The 21,580-nt window shown below is 40.7% G+C and overlaps 1 protein-coding gene across 1 annotated transcript; it reads right to left on the reverse strand.

Annotated features, from left to right (window-relative positions):
• Positions 1-18,261: 18,261 nt before the first annotated feature.
• LOC107766681 (uncharacterized) lies at positions 18,262-18,837 on the reverse strand. The gene has a single exon (XM_016585506.1). The coding sequence runs from the start codon at positions 18,835-18,837 to the stop codon at positions 18,262-18,264; it is 576 nt and encodes a 191-aa protein (XP_016440992.1).
• Positions 18,838-21,580: the final 2,743 nt, after the last annotated feature.

Below are 21,580 nucleotides of genomic sequence, written 5' to 3' on the forward strand. Positions count from 1 at the left end.
GTACCTCCACACTTAAAACACCCATCATGTTGATGTGGCTACTGAAGCTGACCGAAACGGGCTGGATAACCATGCTGATAGCGCTGAATCGGAGGCGCACTGATATGAGTTAATGGTGCACTTTAGGTTGGTTGTCCAAAATGAGATACATAAAGACCATGACTTCTTGAAGCACTGTGAGATGCCTGAAGCGATGACTAAAATGGTCTGGGAGGATGGCCTCTACCAAAGGTACCCCTGCCTCCAGATGAGGCACCACTGAAGCAACCGGAATGACGAGGCTGCATATCAGACATTGGCCCCCTCTCTTGACCACGAACCATCTCGATCCGTCTAGCAATATCTACGGCCCTCTGGAAAGTAATATCATCTCCAGTCTCCTTGGCCATCTGTAGCCTGATAGTGAAAGTGAGCCCATCGATGAATCTCATCACTCTCTCCCTCTCAGTAGGGAGCAAGATAATGGCATGGGGAGCTAGGTCCACAAATCGAGTCTCGTACTGGGTAACAGTCATACTACCCTACTGAAGATGCTCAAACTACCTGTGGTAATCCTCTCTCAGAGTGACAATGATGAACTTTTCAAGAAATAGCTGTGAGAACTGATCCTATGTAAGTGCAGGCGAACCACCTGGTCTAGTCAACATAAAATATCTCCACCATCTCTTGTTGGAACCAGTCATCTAAAATACTGTAAAATCGACCACATTGGTCTCAACTATACCCATGTTCCGCAACACTTGGCACCGGGCCAGATAATCTTTTGGGTCCTCAGAAGGTGCACCACTAAAATGAATAGGAAAGAGATTGGTAAACTTATCCAGCCTCAACAAAGCCTCAGAAGACATAGCAGGCCTATCACCGGCCTGTGCCGCAATAATCGGCTGAACCACCCCAAATGGAGGGGCTTCTAGATTCTGATATTGGGGAGCCGCCTGCTCCGGGGTGTGAGTAGCGGGAGTCTGTGCTCCTCCCCAACCCGAGAGATGGCTGGTGCCACCGGGAATATACCGGCCTAGGCCACACTCTCCATAAGGCCCACCAAACGGACTAGAGCATCCCGAAGCACAAGAGTGGCTATAAACCCCACCGGGACCTGAGTTGGTTTGACGGTTCCAGCTCAAACTGGAACCTTCTTCTTGTGATCAATATGAGGCTCCACTGCGGGTGCTGATACTCGAGCTCTAGGCTGAGCTCTACCTCTACCTCGGCCTTAGCCTCAGCCCTTGGTTACTGCGGCCACAAGGGGCTCCGGCTCCTGTCTGAATGTAAATCTTGTGCATGTTCTCGCCATCTGCAAGAGAACAAGAATATAACGTTTCAATCATCAATTATAGAATAAAATTACACGATAGAGAAAGAAGGAAATGAAATTTTTCCTTAACTCCATAGCCTCTTGGAGATAAGTACAGACGTCTCCGTACCGATCCTCCAAACTCTACTACGCTTGTTCATGACTCGTGAGACCTAGGCAACCTAGTGCTCTGATACCAACTTGTCACGTCCTAGATTTCCCACTCAGACCGTGATGGTGCCTAACATTTTACTTGCTAGGCAAGCCAACGTTAGAAATAGTTTTCAGCCATTTTTAAAAAAATCCAATTAAATGATACCAAGAAACTGAATAACTGAAATAAAACTGAAATAGAGTGAGTAAACCAAAATAATAACGACGGCTAGATACAATCCCAGAACTGGTATCACAAGTACATGAACGACTAGAGTACTGCAAAAAAAAGTTTGAATGAAACCATAACTGTTTGAAATACAGAAAATAGCTAGATTGGAATGAAAGGGGACTTCAAAACTGCAGACGTCGTGCAGTTTTACCTTAAGTCTCCGTCAAGCAATCAATCCGAACAATCTAATGACCGCCGCTAGCACCGACTTCAAAATCTGCACAAGATGTGCAGAGTGTAGTATGAGTACAACCGACCCCATGTACTCTGCAAGTACCGAACCTAACCTCAATGAAGTAGTAACGAGGCTAAAGAGGGTCACTTATAATAACCTATACGTAGTATAATAATAATAGGAAAGAAAAACAGGAAATACCGGCGAAGCAGTAAACTAATGAAAATAACTCAATCCTCGAAATCAGTGAATCTAGAAATATCATCGCTCAGTATATCATATGAAACTAGCGGAAGAAAACACAATACAATAATGAATACAACACACACAATCCGTTGCGGCGCGCAACCCGATCCCAACGTACAAATACAATCCTCCCTTATTTCACCATATCAATAGCAAGAACAACATATAAAATCCGTTGTGGAGCGCAACCCGATCCCACCATATAATCAGAATAAATACCATAATCCTCCCTTATTTCACCATATCAAAATCACATATAAAATCCGTTGTGGCGTGCAACCCGATTTTACCATATCAATATCAATCCTCCCTTATTCCACATATTGGGGCGTGCAACCTGATCCATAAACTAAATCAATAAATGTAATCAATTCAACAACTCAATTCACGACAATATCTATGATAAAAGAATATGAAAGCAAAGCAATAAGGAACCCCGTACCAAATCAAGGAATGCTACAATTAACACAAAGCAACAAGACAATCCAAATGTATGAGTTAAAGTATACAAGTAAGACAATTAAGGCAAGTAGCAATTAATCATGGAATCATGGAACAAACATTTTAATACAGGAGTAAATAGATAATAAGTAACAAGTTACAACATAGAAAGCAATTAAAGCATGTAACAGTTAAGATATGGAATAAGATAATTAATGAAATACAGGAAAGCACGGAAACAATTACTTTGATGGAGTATATACACTTGTCACCTCACATATACGCCGTTACACATCTAATTCACATAACATATAGTTCAAAGGTTCCTAATTTCCTCAAATCAAGGTTAGACCCAACATTTACCTCGCTCCACAATCAAATTAAAGTTCAACCGAAGCCTTTCCTCTAAAATTCGCCTTCAAACCAATCGAATCTAACCAAAATCAACTTAATATCAACAAATAATGCTAGGGAAATCAATTACAATACATAAAGTTAAGATCCTTACTCTTTTTCCAAAAAGTCAACAAAAGTCAACCCCGGGCCCACTTGGTCAGACCTCGAGATTCTGACCAACACTCGATTACCCATTTACCCTCGAGCCCGATTATGTAATTAGTTTTGAAATCCGACCTCAATTTGAGGTCTAAATCCCAATTTTACAAAAAAAAAACCCAATTCTACCCAAATCTCTAATTTCTACCATGAAAATCCTAGATTTAATGTTGAAAATACTTGGAAAGTAATGGGTAATTAAAAAGAAATAGATTGAAGTTGCTTACCAATATTTTTGGGAAGAAAATCTCTTAGAAAATTGCCTCTAGGGTGTTTAGGGTTTGAGAGTTTCTGAGAAATGAGCTAAATCCCGTTTTTCCCTCTTTTACCCAGTTGCAGTTATCGCAATTGCGAAACATAGTTCATAATTGCGATGATCTCAAAAGCGATCAACTCTTCGCAAAAGCAAAAAAGTCACTGAGCTTGCTTTTGTCGCAAATACGATGAAGTTATCGCAAATGCGAATAAGGGCTGTCCGCAAATGCGAACAATCAACTCGCAAATGCGAGTCTGCCCCAATTTTCCTTTAGTCGCAAATACAACACAAAATTTTGCAAATATGAACTTGCCCACCATCGCATCTGCGAACTTAACTTCACAAAAGCGAAGCTGACCCAGCCACCACCAAAATCACATATACGAGCCTGACCTCGCATTTGCGAATAGGTTCTCGCAAATACAAGATCTGCATACTTGATGCACAACATTTTTCAAAGTTCAAAAATCACTTTGTAGTCTATCTGAAACTCACCCGAGCCCTTCGGGCCCCAAACTAAACATGCACACAAGTGTATTAACATCACACGAACTTGCTCCCATGATCAAAACCCCAAAATAATACCTAGAACTACGAATCGAACATCAAAATGAATGATATTTTTAAAGAAACTCAAGAACATGCAACTTTACAACCAGACGTCGGAATCACGTCAAATCAATTGTGTTTTGCACCAAATTTTGCAGACAAGTTATAAATACTGAAACAAACCTATACTAAGTTTCAGAACTGAAATCTGAACCCGGTAGTAACAAAGTCAACCTACGGTCAAACTTAGGAATTCTTTTAGCCTTCAAATTACTAGTTATCAACAAATTGCGTTAAATCACATTAGGGACTTCCAAATTTGATTCTGGGTAATGACCAAGTCCCAAATCACGATATAGACCCATCGGGACCATCAAAACACTGATCCGAGTTTGTTTACACAAAACGTTGACCGCTGTCAACTTAAATGAGTTTTAAGGTAAAATTTCACATTTTCATCAACTTTTCACATAAAACTTTCCGAAAAAAGACACAAACTGCGCACAAAAATAGAGAAAGGATAAATGGAGCTATTTGAGGTCTCAAAACACATAAATGAAGGCTAAAACCAAAATTGACCTATCGAGTCATTACACTAGCTCAACAGATTGAGCATTCTATTGAGCTAAGGAAGGTCATCGTCTTTTATGTAGAGAAGCCCCGTCATTACCGGTTTGTCCATCATGGTCAATCACCACGGTGTCTATAGCCAGCTCGGACGTAGTGCTCGTCACTACAGCATCCGTGGATGATTCGGGCATGGCACCCTTCGCCTTTTAATTTTTTTCCCCAGCCGCGGAGGAACGTCGCCTTTTTCGTTGCTTGTTCTCCGGCCAAGGACTTGATACGCTCAAATTACACCTAAATAAATGGTGTAAGGCGGTCGATGTCAAATATAATAACCCAACTAGGTTGGGGTCGAATCCTATGGGGAATATGTGAGAAAAGGTTACTTGAATAGTGTGAAACTTGACTTAAGTCGTAATCCTACTCCGTTAGCTTAAAAGAGAGTGTTATAATTATGAGTTATCGAAAAAACTATTTTGTTATGAGAATGTAATTAATTTGATTAAGGAAACCAAGGTTGTGTCCCCATCAATGGAATGTAATGTTATCGGTGTTAATATGATATATTCCTAATGGAAGGTCCTTTGATATGAAAATGGTTTCTAAATGACTACCCAATATTTCCCAATAGTTAGGTAGTATTTTCTATTTATGATTTTCCCAAATATAAAAGTGTTACAATTAAGAACAACCAATTTATGCCAAATAAAAACCACTTATTCCTAAGCGATTCTATTAAACAAGGTTTAAAGCTTTGAGTTTTTGCTATTCAATTCTACCAAACCCTAACCCACTTTTCCAAGTAAAGATAGAATGAAATGACATTAGTCAATGTTTGCAACCACCAACATTAAATGAAGCGTGAGAAATGAATAAATACCAACCAACCATATATATATATATTCAATGGTAAACACACATTAATATTACACCCATTTAGGGCCCACAACCTTAGTATTTAAAACTAGTTACTCATACTAGAATCCAAGAACAAAGCAATAAATGAAGTCATAAAGCTTACAAAGATACAAGATTCTTTATTCAAAAGCTTCCAAAATAATGGCTTATTCAATGCTCTAAAAGTAGACTCTTTTTCAGACCAGATGTCCCACAAAAACCCTAGTAAATCTATTTATAATGGGCCAAAGGTCGGGGTCAAATTTAGATAAAATAGCGGGCCTATCACCGGCCTGTGCCGCAACAATCGGCTGAACCACCCCAAATGGAGGGGCTGCTAGATTCTTATATTGGGGAGCCGGCTGCTCCGGGGTGTGAGTAGCGGGAGTCTGTGCTTCTCCCCGACCCGAGAGATGGTTGGTGCTACCGGGAATATACCGATCTAGGCCACACTCTCCATAAGGCCCACCAAACAAACTAGAGCATCCTAAAGCAAAGGAGTGGCTATAAACCCCATCGGGACCTGAGTTGGCTTGACGGTTACAGTATGAGCTGGAACCTTCTCCTCGTGATCAATATGAGGCTCCACTGCGGGTGCCAGCTACTCGAGCTCTAGGCTGAGCTCTACCTCTACCTCGGCCTTAGCCTCAGCCCTTGGTAGTAGCTGCCACAGGGGGCTCCGGCTCCTGTCCGACTGTAGATGTTGTGCATGTTCTCACTATCTGCAAGAGAACAAGAATATAATGGTTCAATCATCAATTATAGAATAAAATTGCACGATAGAGAAAGAAGGAAATGAAATTTTTCCTAAACTCCATAGCCTCTTGGAGATAAGTACAGACGTCTCCGTACCGATCCTCCAAACTCTACTATGCTTGCTCGTGACTCGTAAGACCTAGGCAACCTAGTGCTCTGATACCAAGTTATCACGACCCAGAATTTCCACACTCGGGACCGTGATGGCGCATAACATTTCACTTGCTAGGCAAGCCAATGTTAGAAATAGTTTTTAGCCATTTTAAAAAAAATCCAATTAAATGATACCAAGAAACTGAATAACTAAAATAAAACTGAAATAGAGTGAGTAAACCAAAATAACAATGACATCTAGATACAATCCCAGAACTGGTATCACAAGTACATGAACGACTAGAGTATTGCAAAAAAAAGTTTGAATGAAAGCATAACTGTTTGAAATATAGCAAATAGCTAGAGTGATATGAAAGGGGACTTCAAGGCTGCAGACGCCGTGCTGTTTTACCTATAGTCTCCGTCAAGGAATCAATCCGAACAATCTAATGACCGCCGCTAGCACCGACTCCAAAATCTGCACAAAATGTGCAGAGTGTAGTATGAGTACAACCGACCCCATGTACTCTGCAGGTGCCGAGCCTAACCTCAATGAAGTAGTAACGAGGCTAAAGAGGGTCACTTATAATAACCTATACGTAGTATAATAATTATAGGAAAGGAAAATAGGAAATAACGGCGAAGCAGTAAACTAATGAAAACAACTCAATCCTCGAAATCAGTGAATCGAGAAATATCATCCCTTAGTATATCATATGAAAGTAGTGGAAGCTAACACAATACAATAATGAATACAACACACACAATCCGTTGCGGCGCGCAACCCGATCCCACCGTACAAATACAATCCTCTCTTATTTCACCATATCAATAGCAAGAACAACATATAAAATCCGTTGCGGTGTGCAACCTGATCCCACGATATAATAAGAATCAATACCATAATCCTCCCTTATTTCACCATATCAAAATCACATATAAAATCTGTTGTGGCGTGCAACCCGATTTTACCATATCAATATCAATCCTCCCTTATGCCACATATTGCGGTGTGCAACCCGATCCATAAAGTAAATCAATAAATGTAATCAATTCAACAACTCAATTCACGAGAATCTCTATGATAAAAGAATATGAAAGCAAAGCAATAAGGAACCCCGTACCAAATCAAGGAATGCTACAATTAACACAAAGCAACAAGACAATCCAAATATATGAGTTAAAGTATACAATTAAGAAAATTAAGGCAAGTAGCAATTAATCATGGAATCATGGAAGAAACAAACATTTCAATACAAGAGTAATTAGATGATAAGTAACAAGTTACAATATAAAAAGCAATTAAAGCATGTAACAGTTAAGATATGGAATAAGATAATTAATGAAATACGGGAAATCACAGAAACAATTACTTTGATGGAGTATATACACTTTCCACCTCACATATACGCCATTACACATCTAATTCACATAACATATAGTTCAAGGGTTCCTAATTCCCTCAAATCAAGGTTAGACCCAACATTTACCTCGCTCCGCAATCAAATCAAAGCTCAACCGGGGCCTTTCCTCTAAAATTTGCCTCCAAACCAATCGAATCTAACTAAAATCGACTTAATATCAACAAACAATGCTAGGGAAATCAATTACAATACATAAAGTTAAGATCCTTAATCTTTTCCCAAAAAGTCAACAAAAGTCAACCCCAAGCCCACTTGGTCAGACCTCGAGATTCTGCCAAAAACCCGATTAACCATTCACCCCCGAGCCCAATTATGTAATTAATTTTGAAATTCGACCTCAATTTCAGGTCTATATCTCAATTTTACAAAAACCTCCAATTCTACCTAAATCCCTAATTTCTACCATGAAAATCCTATATTTAATGTTGAAAATATTTGGAAAGTAATAGGTAATTGAAAAGAAATAGATTGAAGTTGCTTGCCAATACTTTTGGGAAGAAAATCTTTAAGAAAATTGCCTCTAGGGTGTTTAGGGTTTGACAGTTTGTGAGAAATGAACTAAATCCCGTTTTTCCCTCTTTTACCCAATTGCAGTTATCGCAATTGCGAAACATAGTTCGTAATTGCGATGATCGCAAAAGCGATCAACTCTTCGCAAAAGCGAAAAAGTCACTGAGCCTGCTTTTATCGCAAATGCGAATAAGGGTTGTCCGCAAATGCGAACAATCAACTCGCAAATGCGAGTCTGCCCCAATTTTCCTTTAGTCGCAAATGCAACACAAAATTTTGCAAATATGAACTTGCCCACCATCGCATCTGGGAACTTAATTTCACAAAAGCGAAGCTGACCCAACCCCCACGAAAATCACATATACAAGCCTAACCTCGCATTTGCGAATAGGTTCTCGCAAATACAAGATCTGCAGACTTGATGCATCGGCATTCTTCTAAGTTCAAAAATCACTCTGTAGCCTATCCAAAACTTGTTCGCATGGTCAAAACTCCAAAATAACACATAGAACTACGAATCGGACTTCAAAATGAATGATATTTTTGAAGAAACTCAAGAACATGCAACTTTACAACCAGACGTCGGAATCACGTCAAATCAACTTCGTTTTGCACCAAAATTTGCAGACAAGTTATAAATACTGAAACAAACCTATACTAAGTTTCGGAACTGAAATCTAAACCCGGTAGTAACAAAGTCAACCTACGGTCAAACTTAGAAATTCTTTTAGCCTTCAAATTACTAGTTATCAACAAATTACGTTAAATCACGTTAGGGACTTCCAAATTTGATTCCGGGCATATGACCAAGTCCTAAATCACTATACGGACCCATCGGGACCATCAAAACACTGATCTGAGTCCGTTTACACAAAACGTTGACCGTTATCAACTCAAATGAGTTTTAAGGTAAAATTTTCATCAACTTTTCACATAAAAACTTTCCGAAAAAAGACACAAACTGCGCACAAAAATAGAGAAAGGATAAATGGAGCTATTTGAGGTCTCAAAACACATAAATGAAGGCTAAAACCAAAATTGACCTATCGAGTCATTACACTAGCTCAACAGATTGAGCATTCTATTGAGCTAAGGAAGGTCATCGTCTTTTATGTAGAGAAGCCCCGTCATTACCGGTTTGTCCATCATGGTCAATCACCACGGTGTCTATAGCCAGCTCGGACGTAGTGCTCGTCACTACAGCATCCGTGGATGATTCGGGCATGGCACCCTTCGCCTTTTAATTTTTTTCCCCAGCCGCGGAGGAACGTCGCCTTTTTCGTTGCTTGTTCTCCGGCCGGGGACTTGATACACTCAAATTATAATAACCCAACTAGGTTGGGGTCGAATTCCACGGGGAATATGTGAGAAAAGGTTACTCTAAAAGTGTGAAACTTGACTTGAGTCGTAATCCTACTCTGTTAGCTTAAAAGAGAGTGTTATAATTATGAGTTATCGAGAAAACTACTTTGTTATGAGAATGTATTTAATTTGATTAAGGAAACCAAGGTTGTGTCCCCATCAATGGAATATAATGCTATCGGTGTTAATATGATATATTCCTAATGGAAGGTCCTTTGATATGCAAATGGTTTCTAAATGACTACCCAATATTTCCCAATAGTTAGGTAATATTTTCTATTTATGATTTTACCAAATATAAAAGAGTTACAATTAAGAACAACCAATTTATGCCAAATAGAACCCACTTATTCCTAAGCGATTCTATTAAACAAGGTTTAAAGCCTTGAGTTTTTTGCTATTCAATTCTACCAAACCCTAACCCACTTTTCCAAGTAAAGATAGAATAAAATGACATTAGTCAATGTTTGCAAACACCAACATTAAATGAAGCATGAGAAATGAATAAATATCAACCAACCATTATATATATATTCAATGGTAAACACCCATTAACATTACACCCATTTAAGGCCCACAACCTTAGTATTTAAAACTAGTTACTCATACTAGAATCCAAGAACAAAGCAATAAATGAAGTCATAAAGCTTACAAAGATACAAGATTCTTTATTCAAAAGCTTCCAAAATAATGGCTTATTCAATGCTCTAAAAGTAGCCTCTTTTTCAGACTAGATGTCCCACAAAAACCCTAGTAAATCTATTTATAATGGGCCAAAAGTCGGGGTCAAATTTAGACCAAAATACCCCTGCAGAACACATCTGCGACCGCAGAATGGGTCACAGATCATGTATGCGGTCCGCAGAAATACAAAGTCGCCGCATAATTGCACGCCCAGTTGCCCAGTTCCACATCGCAGATCCATTATGCGGTCCGTATATTGATTATGCGACCGCATACTGCATCGCAAAAGTGCTCTCGTAGAATCTCCTTTTTCACTTATGCGGTCCGCAGAAGCATTATGCGACCGCATAATAGATCGCATATTTCTCTGTTCATGAGCTGGACCACCTGCTTCAGTCTGCGGTATGTTTGTGGCTTGCACATCACTTCTGCGGTTGCAGAACTGCTGCATTTCTTCCCTTCTATGGGTTTTTGTCTTCTTTTTCGTGTTCTTGGTTCTTCAAGTCTCGTACACTACAAAACACCAAAAGTTCATAACAAATAACTAAAAATACTTTAAAAGACGAGCTAAAGTCTATGCAATTAGTATCAAAAGTGCTGAAATTCTACGGCAAATCAACACCCCCAACTTAGACTTTTGCTTGTCCTCAAGCAACTAAAACAAAATTATCCTATCATACACTACTCTATTTCCGACAGATCACAAAACAACAGTGACTGTAGATGGTGCTGACTGTCAGCTAACAAGCATGTAACTTATTTTATTCACCCTTCGTGGAAGACAATGATCATTTAGCAATTCGACTAATCAACTTGTTAACTTCGAGCCTCAAGCAAAATGACAGAATGCTACCCACAACTAAGTGTGCACTTATATCCTACTTCAAGAACCTAATTTCTGCTAGATCTTGCAATTCATACGTGCTCACAACAAAGAAAATCCCAAACTCACAAATATGTACAGGGGATATAATCGAACACTCTTGCACTAAGAAAGAAAGCTAAATGCTACAAGTATCAGTCCATATGCTTGCCCTTATTTTAACTCGTTGTTATCTCAAGAATAATTGGTTGTAGATCACCAAGGACTTTTCACGGGTTGTAGTGTAGGCTTCGAGATGGGTTGGACGAACATTTGGGAATGTAGTGGATGTACCCTCCTTGAACTCTGCATACACTTTGCTTCTTTACCACATAGCACTTATTGACCTCGAGTTACCGACATAGAACCACCTCAAAGTATTTCTTCAGTTTTCACAAGACTCCACTCCATTTCTCTCTCTCTTTTTTTTATATACAAATGTTTTTTTTTGTTTTTCCATTGGAGCTTGAGTATCTTCATATATACATGTTTGAGGCTTTTGTGTTTTTCTTATGCACACATTGGGCAATTTATGTTTTTCTTCTACACACAATAGGCAACCTTACCAATTTCCACTTAACGCCGGCATCCCCAACTTAGGCTTTTAGCCTCATTCTGAATCGTTCAAGGAAGGATGGGTTCAAAAGAGGGAATTATTTCACAAAAGGGTAAAAGTTTGTAATGTGGTGGCCAAATAAAAGGTTAAAGGCTCAACAGGGGTAATTAGGGTAATTGATGTACCAGGGGGGTCAATTTGGTCAAAATTAGCTAGCAATCACAAAGAGAGCCTAAGATCATTTTAGCACCCAATCATTAACCTAAGAGTTGCATTAAGAAACCAACCGGGCAAGTTTTAGACATCACAAGTTAAGCATATGCGTTATTTATACAAATCTTCACTCACTCACAACACATGAACTGTTCCACTCAGCATAATTTCAGCCCTCAAGTGAATGCAAGGTAACTCAAAGCTTCATCACATGATATTTGAGATTCTGAGTAAGCATAAAGTCAAAGAGCGAGCCTCGAGATCACATGAATGACTAACCGTTTATTTACCAAATTAGAAGGGTGCAATTTATTCAACAAAAACTTATCACATGCTTGAAGATAGAACAACAACACCAAACAAGTCAAAACATTTTGTGCTGCCGCCATGGTTCTACTATTACACCTTTGGAAAAGAACCCGACGAAGAAAAACCAAGGGGAATTCATTGCTATCTACAAATCTACACTATTAAAGTAAAGAGTTTATATACAAGTTTCACACAAAAATTTGACTACCCCACCCCCAACCAAAAAGCATGCATTGTCCCAAATGCATTGAGAAAGTAAGAGCAAAGTTTAGGGGCTTCCTGGGGCGCACTAGGTGCTAGGAGGGGCAGGAACATCTAGGGCAGTTGTGGGGTCAGATGTTGGCACTGTGGAAACAACAGGTGGAACCTCGGACTGCATGGTCATGTCTGAGGCCAGAATAGGAAGCTCCACCTGCTGTGAAGCTGGATCTGGGGCCTGGGAGCTACTAGCCTCACCCAGTGATGGCTGCGTGACCTTGGCGACCATATCTACAATGGAATGTGCAATTGTTGTCTGCACATGTGCTTTCTCTTCACCCTGTGTATCTGTGGAGACAGCAATTTATTTGCCTCTGTTGTCCCGTTGTTCTTCATTCTCCTCAAGAAATGCCTCCTCACCAGTCTCCTCCTGCTCAGTGTCTCCCTCATCAGTCTCCCCCTCAGACCCTCCAGATTCCTCTTCTGAATGAGTGTCAATGTGCACAACGAAATTCGGAGCTTTTGAAACTTCAGCACCATGGGCCTTCGGAGCTGTCATGAGGTTCATGAAATCAAGGTCCAGGCTCGGAATGTGGGAGGTACCAGTGCCCTGCTCCCCTTCCTCTGGGAGAAGGGAGGTCAAATCAAACTCCAAATTTTGCATCTTATGCAAATCTGATTTTAACTCAGCAACATCCTTTTGGAGTTGAGGTATATCCCCAGCTTTGCCTCGCTCGACCCTCTCTAGATGCACTTCAAAGTGCTTGAGTCGATCTTTATAGGATTGATGCTGTTTTTGAAGAATGCTCACTGAGGTTTGGATAGGGGCCAGTGCTTATCGGATAAGAGCTGGAAGTTCTTTGGTCAGTCTATCTACTTTGGCATTGGCATGTTGTACCAGTAGACCAAGCTTCGAGAGAGCAGGCAGGGAAGCAGGTGGCTGTGTAGTGGTAGGTCTGGGAATGGATGTGGAGCTGGCTGGTGCAGAAGGAGTATCAGGCATTGAGGGAGCAGCATGTGCTGCTGAGTCTGATGGAGGAGTGAGTGAATTCTCTGGTGAGTTGTCTATTACCTTTTCTGTAGCATCACTGATTCGGGTGATGTCAATATCTTGAATAGTCTTTTCGATGCGGTCATGTTTGGGGATAGGAGGCACTTCCCCAGTTTTGCACAAAGCACTGATCAAACATGGGAAGGGGAATAATGTTTCTTTTTGATTCGATCTGATTCCAATTTCCCGGAATATAATTTCTCCCACATTAACTTTGATGCACGTCATGATGCATGCAATGAGGATTGCCTTCTCGATGCTTATGTCGGTTTCATTTCTAGTAGACATTAGACGAGGGCAGACAAAACTGAGCTAATACCGGCCTTCCTGAGTGAGATCCCTCTTGTGAATCTTTTGGCGTGAAGCTATCCAGGAGGGAGTTCCTTTGGCTATGACGGAAGCAACCCAAGCACGCTCGGATTCCTTATTGGCAAGTTTTGCATCATATTCAACTGTGCCTGACGAACAATCCTCAAAATATATGTCGTTGATTGACACGGCATCACAGAGTAATTAGACCCCTCGAACTTGGACAGGCTGTAAGAATACACAGTTCTGCTTCTGCTCAGCATTCCTGGAGGCAGCATAAGCAGCATAGAATTCCCTAACGAGCATCTCGTTATACTCCCCCGGGACTTGAGTGTAGAATTCCCATTGCCTCTTTTAAATATTTTCAAGCACATGAGGGTAATGTTATTTTAAATCGTTCAGGCCTAGCTTCTTTTCTTCAATGATTTGTCTCTTTGCTAAGCCATCTTTGTACAAGTTCCAAGAGCCGGGAACCCCAAACCGGAGATCTTCACCACTTTTCCGATGTGTTTTAGCATGGAGATCAACGGATGGCATAAGATCAGTCTGTGCCTCCTCCTCTTCAGACTAGGAGGAGTGCTCAGATGTGCTTCTGGTTGTTTCAGGCCTTGGGTGTTTGGATTGTTGTGCTTGTTGGCTCAGGGCAGCAGCCCATTTGTTTCCTCGAGCGGGAGGTGATCGCAATGAAGAGAGACGTGATTAAGCAAGAGAGGGAGAAAATTTACATACCAGATATCTGAGCAGTTAAAGCACTCGTCCATAGATACGAACCAGGTGAGCTCTTTCTTCGCAATTCCTTGTTATTTTGTTTTTTGTGATTTTGTGTTGGTAAATCGATGTTTTTGGTCTTTTTCTTATTATTCTTTTTTTATTGATCTCTTTTGTATTGTGCGGTGCTTGTGTGTGTGAGAGTGAGAATGTGCGATTGAAATGCGGAAGGGGTTAGGGTTTAATACCTGGGAGTTCTACGGTGGAAAAGTAGATCGCATAACATATTATGCGGTCGCATATATGTTATGCGATGAGTTAGTAACTGCTTTGGTTAAATCCAATTCGCGATGCATTCTGCGGTCACATAATCATTATGCGGGCCGCAGAAATAGAAATCTCACCGCATTTTTGAGGGCCAAAATTGCATTGTCTTATAAGTGTGTCTGCGGCCACTATACGGTCTGCAAAGCCATGATGCGACCGCATAGTTGCCGCAGACCATAGGTCCTGCTTTCCTTCATTCTTCTCAATCCTTGCACCCTGTTTCATTGTATTTTGGGCAACCTGCATTCTAACGCACACGACAAACTACTCAACACTAGCAACTAAACATACAAAAATTAAAATCTAACAAAAGAATGTTACCACACATGGGTTGCCTCCCAAGAAGCGCTTGATTTAACGTTGTGGCATGACGATGTTGACCCCATTTGGGCTAATCAGTGGTGGGGGCTGGTGTAGGACTATCCTTAAGTGCGAATTGTTCTACCAAGTACCTTTCTCCTGTGGTTCCGAGGTAATGCTTGACCTGTTGGCCATTTACTTTGAAAGTTCGAGTCCCGTCCTCCGACTCCAATTCAATAGCGCCATAGGGGGACACATTCACAACTTTGAACGGGCCAGACCATTTGGATTTGAGTTTTCCCGGAAATAACTTGAGTCTTGAGTTGAAGAGTAAGACCAAGTCACTGGATTTGAATTCCCGCTTCAAAATCTTCTTGTCAAGAACAAACTTCACTCTTTCCTTATACATGGCTGCACTCTCATAGGCATGAAACGGAATTCTTCCATCTCGTTGAGTTGTGTCATTCTTAGGTTAGCAGCTTCGGCCTAGGCAAGATTTAACTTTTTCAATGCCCACATGGCTTTGTGTTCAAGCTCCACTGGCAAGTAACACGCCTTACCAAAAACCAACCGGTATGGTCAGGTGCCAATGAGAGTCTTAAATGCCGTGCGATATGCCCACAATGCATCATCTAGCTTCCTTGACCAGTCAGTCCTGTTTGCATTAACAGTTTTTGCTAGGATGTTTTTGATCTCCTTGTTGGAAACTTCAACCTGGCCACTCGACTAAGGATGATAAGGGGTGGCCACCTTGTGCTTGACTCCATACTTTTCGAGCAGCCCGGTGAAGGCCTTGTCGCAAATGTGAGAACCACCATCACTAAAGATGGCCCTGGGGGGTGCCAAACCGCGTAAATATATTCTTCTTTAAGAAAGCGGTCACACTCTTTGCCTCATTGTTGGGCAAGGCGATTGCCTCGACCCATTTGGAGACATAGTCCACTGCCATCAAGATATATTTCATACCATAAGAGCTCACGAAGGGACCCATGAAGTCTATCCCCCACACATCAAAGATCTCGACCTCCATTACAAAGTTCATAGTCATCTCATGTCTTCTAGAAATTGACCCTTGTCTTTGACATTGATCACATGCCTTGACCATTTGATTTGCATCTTGGTAGATCGATGACCAATAGTAGCCATATTCAAGCACTTTTGACGCGGTACGGTTTCCACCAGGATGGCCCCCAACTGGGGAGTCATGACATGCTTTGAGAATTTGCATTACCTCATCTTCTGGAACATAACGTCGAATGATGTTGTCGGCACAAATACGGAACAGAAAGGGTTCCTCCCAATAGTATTGCCTACACTCTAGCAAGAACTTCTTCTTTTGATAATCTTCCAATCCGTCGGGAATAAGGTCACTAACCAAGAAGTTAGCGATGTCGGCATACCAAGGGGCGAAGGTGCTAGACAATGCCAATATGTGCTCATCTATAAAGGCATCATTAATTTCAAGATCTTCTTTTGGTCTCCCTGCCTCTTCAAGTCTAGATAGGTGATCTGCAACTTGATTAACTGTCCCTTTCCAATCCTTGACTTCAAAGTCAAACTCTTGTAACAAAAGGACCCACCTAATCAATCTTGGTTTAGCATCCTTCTTCGCCATAAGATAGCGAAGAACAGCATGAACAGTGTAAACTATCACTTTGGACCCCAACAAATAGATCCGGAATTTTTCAAAGGCATATAAAATGGCAAGCAGTTCTTGCTCAGTCACAGTGTAATTCATTTGTGCGCCATTGAGTGTCTTGCTTACATAGTAGACAGGATTAATGACCTTGTTATGCCGTTGACCAAGTACCGCCCCAAAAGCTACACCACTGGCGTCACACATGAGTTTAAATAGAAGGGACCAATCAGGTGTGACAATAATAGGTGTCGTGGTGAGCTTGACTTTCAATTCCTCAAAAGCTTTGAGACACTTCTCATCAAATTCAAATTTTGTATCTTTTTCAAGGAGCTTGCACATAGGAATTGCAATTTTTGAGAAGTCCTTGATAAAATGCCTATAAAAACTGGCATGCCCCAAGAAACTCCGGACACCTTTTATCGAAGTAGAGGAGGTAGCTTGGAAATGATTTCGATCTTTGCCCGATCAACCTCTATGCCTTGTCTGGAAATTTTGTGGCCCAGAACAATGCCCTCGTCCACCATGAAATGGCACTTTTCCTAATTTAGCACAAGGTTGGTTACCTCACATCTTTTGAGCACTTGTCTAAGGTTGTCGAGGCAATGCTCAAAGGAGTCACCAACTACAGAGAAGTCATCCATAAACACCTCTAAGAAATCCTCCACCATGTCCGAGAAGATTGACATCATGCACCGTTGAAAGGTAGTCGGGGCATTGCATAGCCCAAATGGCATACGGCTAAAGGCAAAGGTTCCATACGGGCATATGAATGTTGTCTTTTCTTGATCTTCTAAGGCGATGTTGATTTAGTTATAGCCAGAATAACCATCCAAGAAGTAATAGAATGACCTTCCCGCTAGCCGATCAAGCATTTGATCAATAAAAGGCATAGGGAAATGGTCCTTGCAAGTAGCACTGTTGAGCTTCCGGTAGTCCATGCAAACTCTCCACCCGGTGAGCGTCCTTGTTGGGATGAGCTCATTTTTGTCATTTTGAATCACGGTTATGCCTCCTTTCTTTGGCACACATTGCACCGGACTCACCCAAGGGCTATCGGCAATGGGGTAGACTACCCCGGCATCTAACCATTTTATGATTTCTTTCTTCACCACCTCTTGCATGGAAGGGTTCAACCTTCTTTGATGCTCCATGCTAGGTTTGCTCTCTTGCTCCAGTTGTATCTTATGCTCACAAATTTCGGCGGGAATCCCTTGGATGTCCGCTATTGTCCACCTAATGTCCTGTCTGTGCTCCCTCGGGATATTCAACAAGTGTTCAACCTGCACATCATTCAACAAAGAAGAAACGATTACAGGTAGAGTTTCATTAAAGCCAAGAAATTTATACTTTAAGTGCGGTGGAAGTGGCTTGAGCTCAAGTTGTGGCGGCTCAATAATTGAAGGCTTAGCGGGAGGAGTGACTCTATTCTCTAAGTCAAGAGAAAGTTTCTTTGGTGCATAAGTGTAGGACCCAAGCCCTTCTAATGCATTTACCGATTCCATGTATCCTACCATGTCTTCACCATCAAAATTCACCAAAATAGCCGCCAATGCTTCATCAAGACATTCTTCTTCCATCTTTATCTAGATTGTGTCCTATAACTCATCAACAATATCAATGACTGAGATGCTTTCATATGCATGTGGCAATTTCATACCCGTACTCGCTTGAAAGGTAACCTCTTCGTCATTAACTCGGAACATGATCTCATTTCGTTCCGAATCCATGACTGCTCTTCCGGTAGCAAGGAATGGTCTCCCCAAGATGATGGGGATTTCTTTATCAACAGCACAATCAAGGATCACGAAGTTGGCAGGGAGGAGGAACTTTACCACTTTCACAAGAACATCATCAACAATCCCCACCGGTCTCTTTATTGAACAATCGGCCATTTGCAACCTCATACTTGTAGGCCTCGGCATAACTAACCCCGCTTTCTTGTGAATAGCAAGATTCATTAAGGTGATGCTAGCCCCATTATCACAAACAGCTCGTGCAAAATCGTGCAACCCGATAGTGCATGGAATGGTAAAAGCTCTCGGGTCTTCTTTCTTTTGAACGGTGGTTGTTGCAATGATGAAGCTAACCCGGTGAGTCACATTCACCACTTCATTCTTGTTGGTTTTATTCTTGGTGATTAATTCCATCAAGTACTTAGCAAAACCCGACATCTCTTGAAATTCTTCCATAAATGGAATGTTCACCGATAATTACTTGAGAATGTCATAGAATTTCTCGAGTTTGCTATCATCAACCCTCATAGCAAGTCTTTGAGGGAAAGGAGGGGGAGGTCTAGGAATTGGTACTAGAGCTTTTGGTTCCTCCTTTACCTTTTCCTTAACCTCTTCACGGTTCACTTCTTGAATTTTCACCTCCTTTGGGAGTCTTTCAGCTTCAACAACAATTGGCACCTCAACTTGTGCCTCAACCTCTTATTCCGGATCTTCTACTTCGGCCACTTGTTCATTATCTCCTTGAAGTATTTTTCCACTTCGAGTTATGATTGCCATACAATGAGAAGTCAGATCATTCCCATTACCTTTTGGATTTTCTATTGTGTCACTTGGGAGTATGCCCTTTTGCTTCGGATTTTGATCTCTTGATAGATCTCTCATTTGCATTTCTAACTTTTATATGGATGCGATGTGAGAACCCACAAGATCAGTCATGTTCTTCATTGAAGTGTCGGATCTTTCTTGATTTTGCAACACTCTTTCAAGCATGTTCTCCAATTTGGACTCATTTGAAGAACTTTCCTTCCAATGCGAAGAGTTAGAGTATAGCCCCTTTGGTGGAACATAGGGGTTTGAACTCCGATTTGAATAGTTGTTGTTATTGTTACTCCAATTACCTTGATTTGAACTACCTTGATCATTTTGCCACTGTTGATGGCCTTGCCTGTGCGGGTTAGACCTCCATTGATTTTGTTGCCCATGACCTTGGTAGGGTTGTCTTTGGTAACCACCTTGAGCATTGTTGACATAATTTTCTTCCTCGTAATCCTCGTTTGACAAGGGTTGCACATCTTTCACAGTATTCACTTTTTTTGTTTGGCTTTCAGTAAACATCTTGGTCAACACATTGATGTTGGTAGCAAGCCCGGCAATTACTTGATCTCTTTCTTGGTTCTCCTTAATCATGTTGGTCAAGGAAGGAGTACCATATGCAATTCCACCCATAGTGTCTTCAGAGTGCCAAGGTTGGTTATGTTATGCCATCTTGTCAAGAATTTGTGTGACCCTTGCAAATATTTTATCCATAAAGGATCCATCAGCTGCATTTTTGGATATGGATTGATTCAAAGGATCCAAGCCCATGTAAAACTTCTCCAACAAGATGTTGTCCGGAAAACCATGATTCGGCGACCTCACTTAATAAAACTTGAAACGATCCCATGCCTCATGTATATGCTCTCCCGGTAGTTGCTTGAAAAAGAAAATTTTATCCCGGAGCTCTAACTAAATTTTATCCCGGAGCTCTGACTTCTTGCTTTGCGGGAACCATTTAGCTAGGAAAGCTCGAACGAGTTTGGGCCAAGTATGAATGCAATTAGGTGGTAGATTTTGATCCATTTCCTTGCCTCTCCAGTTAGTTAGTACTTGAACACCCTCATTCTTAGGGCATCATCTGAAACGTGATTCTGCTTGTGCATCGCACACACACCCAAGAAGTTTCTGAGATGTTGTGTCGGATCATCATCGGTGGAATTTCTGAAAAACCCCTCTGCTTTGAGCATTAGGATTAGACGGTGTTCCACCTTGAAGGTGGCAGCATCAACTCTTGGAGGGACAATGGCATTTGTATCCTCAATATACTCATCTATATCCGCAAAAGGGTTTTCTTCTTCTAACTCGGTCATGTTTACCTAATAACACCAAGCAAAGTATGATGGAGTAGAAGAAGACGTAAAGTAAAGCACACACTAAATAGTAATTTCAAAACCGTATTCCCCGGCAACGGCGCCAAAATTTGATATGCTCAAATTACACCTAAATAAATGGTGTAAGGCGGTCGATATCAAATATAATAACCCAACTAGATTGGGGTCGAATCCCACAGGGAATAGGTGAGAAAAGGTTGCTTGAATAATGTGAAACTTGACTTTAAGTTGTAATCCTACTCCATTAGCTTAAAAGAGAGTGCTATAATTATGAGTTATCGAGAAAACTATTTTGTTATGAGAATGTAATTAATTTGATTAAGGAAACCAAGGTTGTGTCCCCATCAATGGAATGTAAAGCTATCGGTGTTAATATGATATATTCCTAATGGAAGGTCCTTTGTTATGATAATGGCTTCTAAATGACTACCCAATATTTCCCAATAGTTAGGTAGTATTTTCTCTTTATGATTTTTCCAAATATAAAAGAGTTACAATTAAGAACAACTAATTTATGCAAAATAGAACCCCACTTATTCCTAAGCGATTCTATTAAACAAGGTTTAAAGCCTTGAGTTTTTGCTATTCAATTCTACCAAACCCTAACCCACTTTTCCAAGTAAAGATAGAATGAAATGGCATTAGTCAATATTTGCAACCACCAACATTAAATGAAGCATGAAAAATGAATAAATACCAACCAACCATTATATATATATTCAATGGTAAACACCCATTAATATTACACCCATTTAGGGCCCACAATCTTAGTATTTAAAACTAGCTACTCATACTAGAATCCAAGAACAAAGCAATAAATGAAGTCATAAACCTTACAAAGATACAAGATTCTTTATTCAAAAGCTTCCAAAATAATGGATTATTCAATACTCTAAAAGTAGCCTCCTTTTCAGACCAGATGTCCCACAAAAACCCTAGTAAATCTATTTATAATGGGCCAAAGGTCGTGGTCAAATTTAGACCAAAATGCCCCTGCAGAACACATCTGCGACCGCAGAATGGGTCGCAGATCA

This window comes from Nicotiana tabacum, chromosome 2 (assembly GCF_000715075.1).
Source record: "Nicotiana tabacum cultivar K326 chromosome 2, ASM71507v2, whole genome shotgun sequence".
Taxonomy (NCBI): Eukaryota; Viridiplantae; Streptophyta; class Magnoliopsida; order Solanales; family Solanaceae; genus Nicotiana; species Nicotiana tabacum.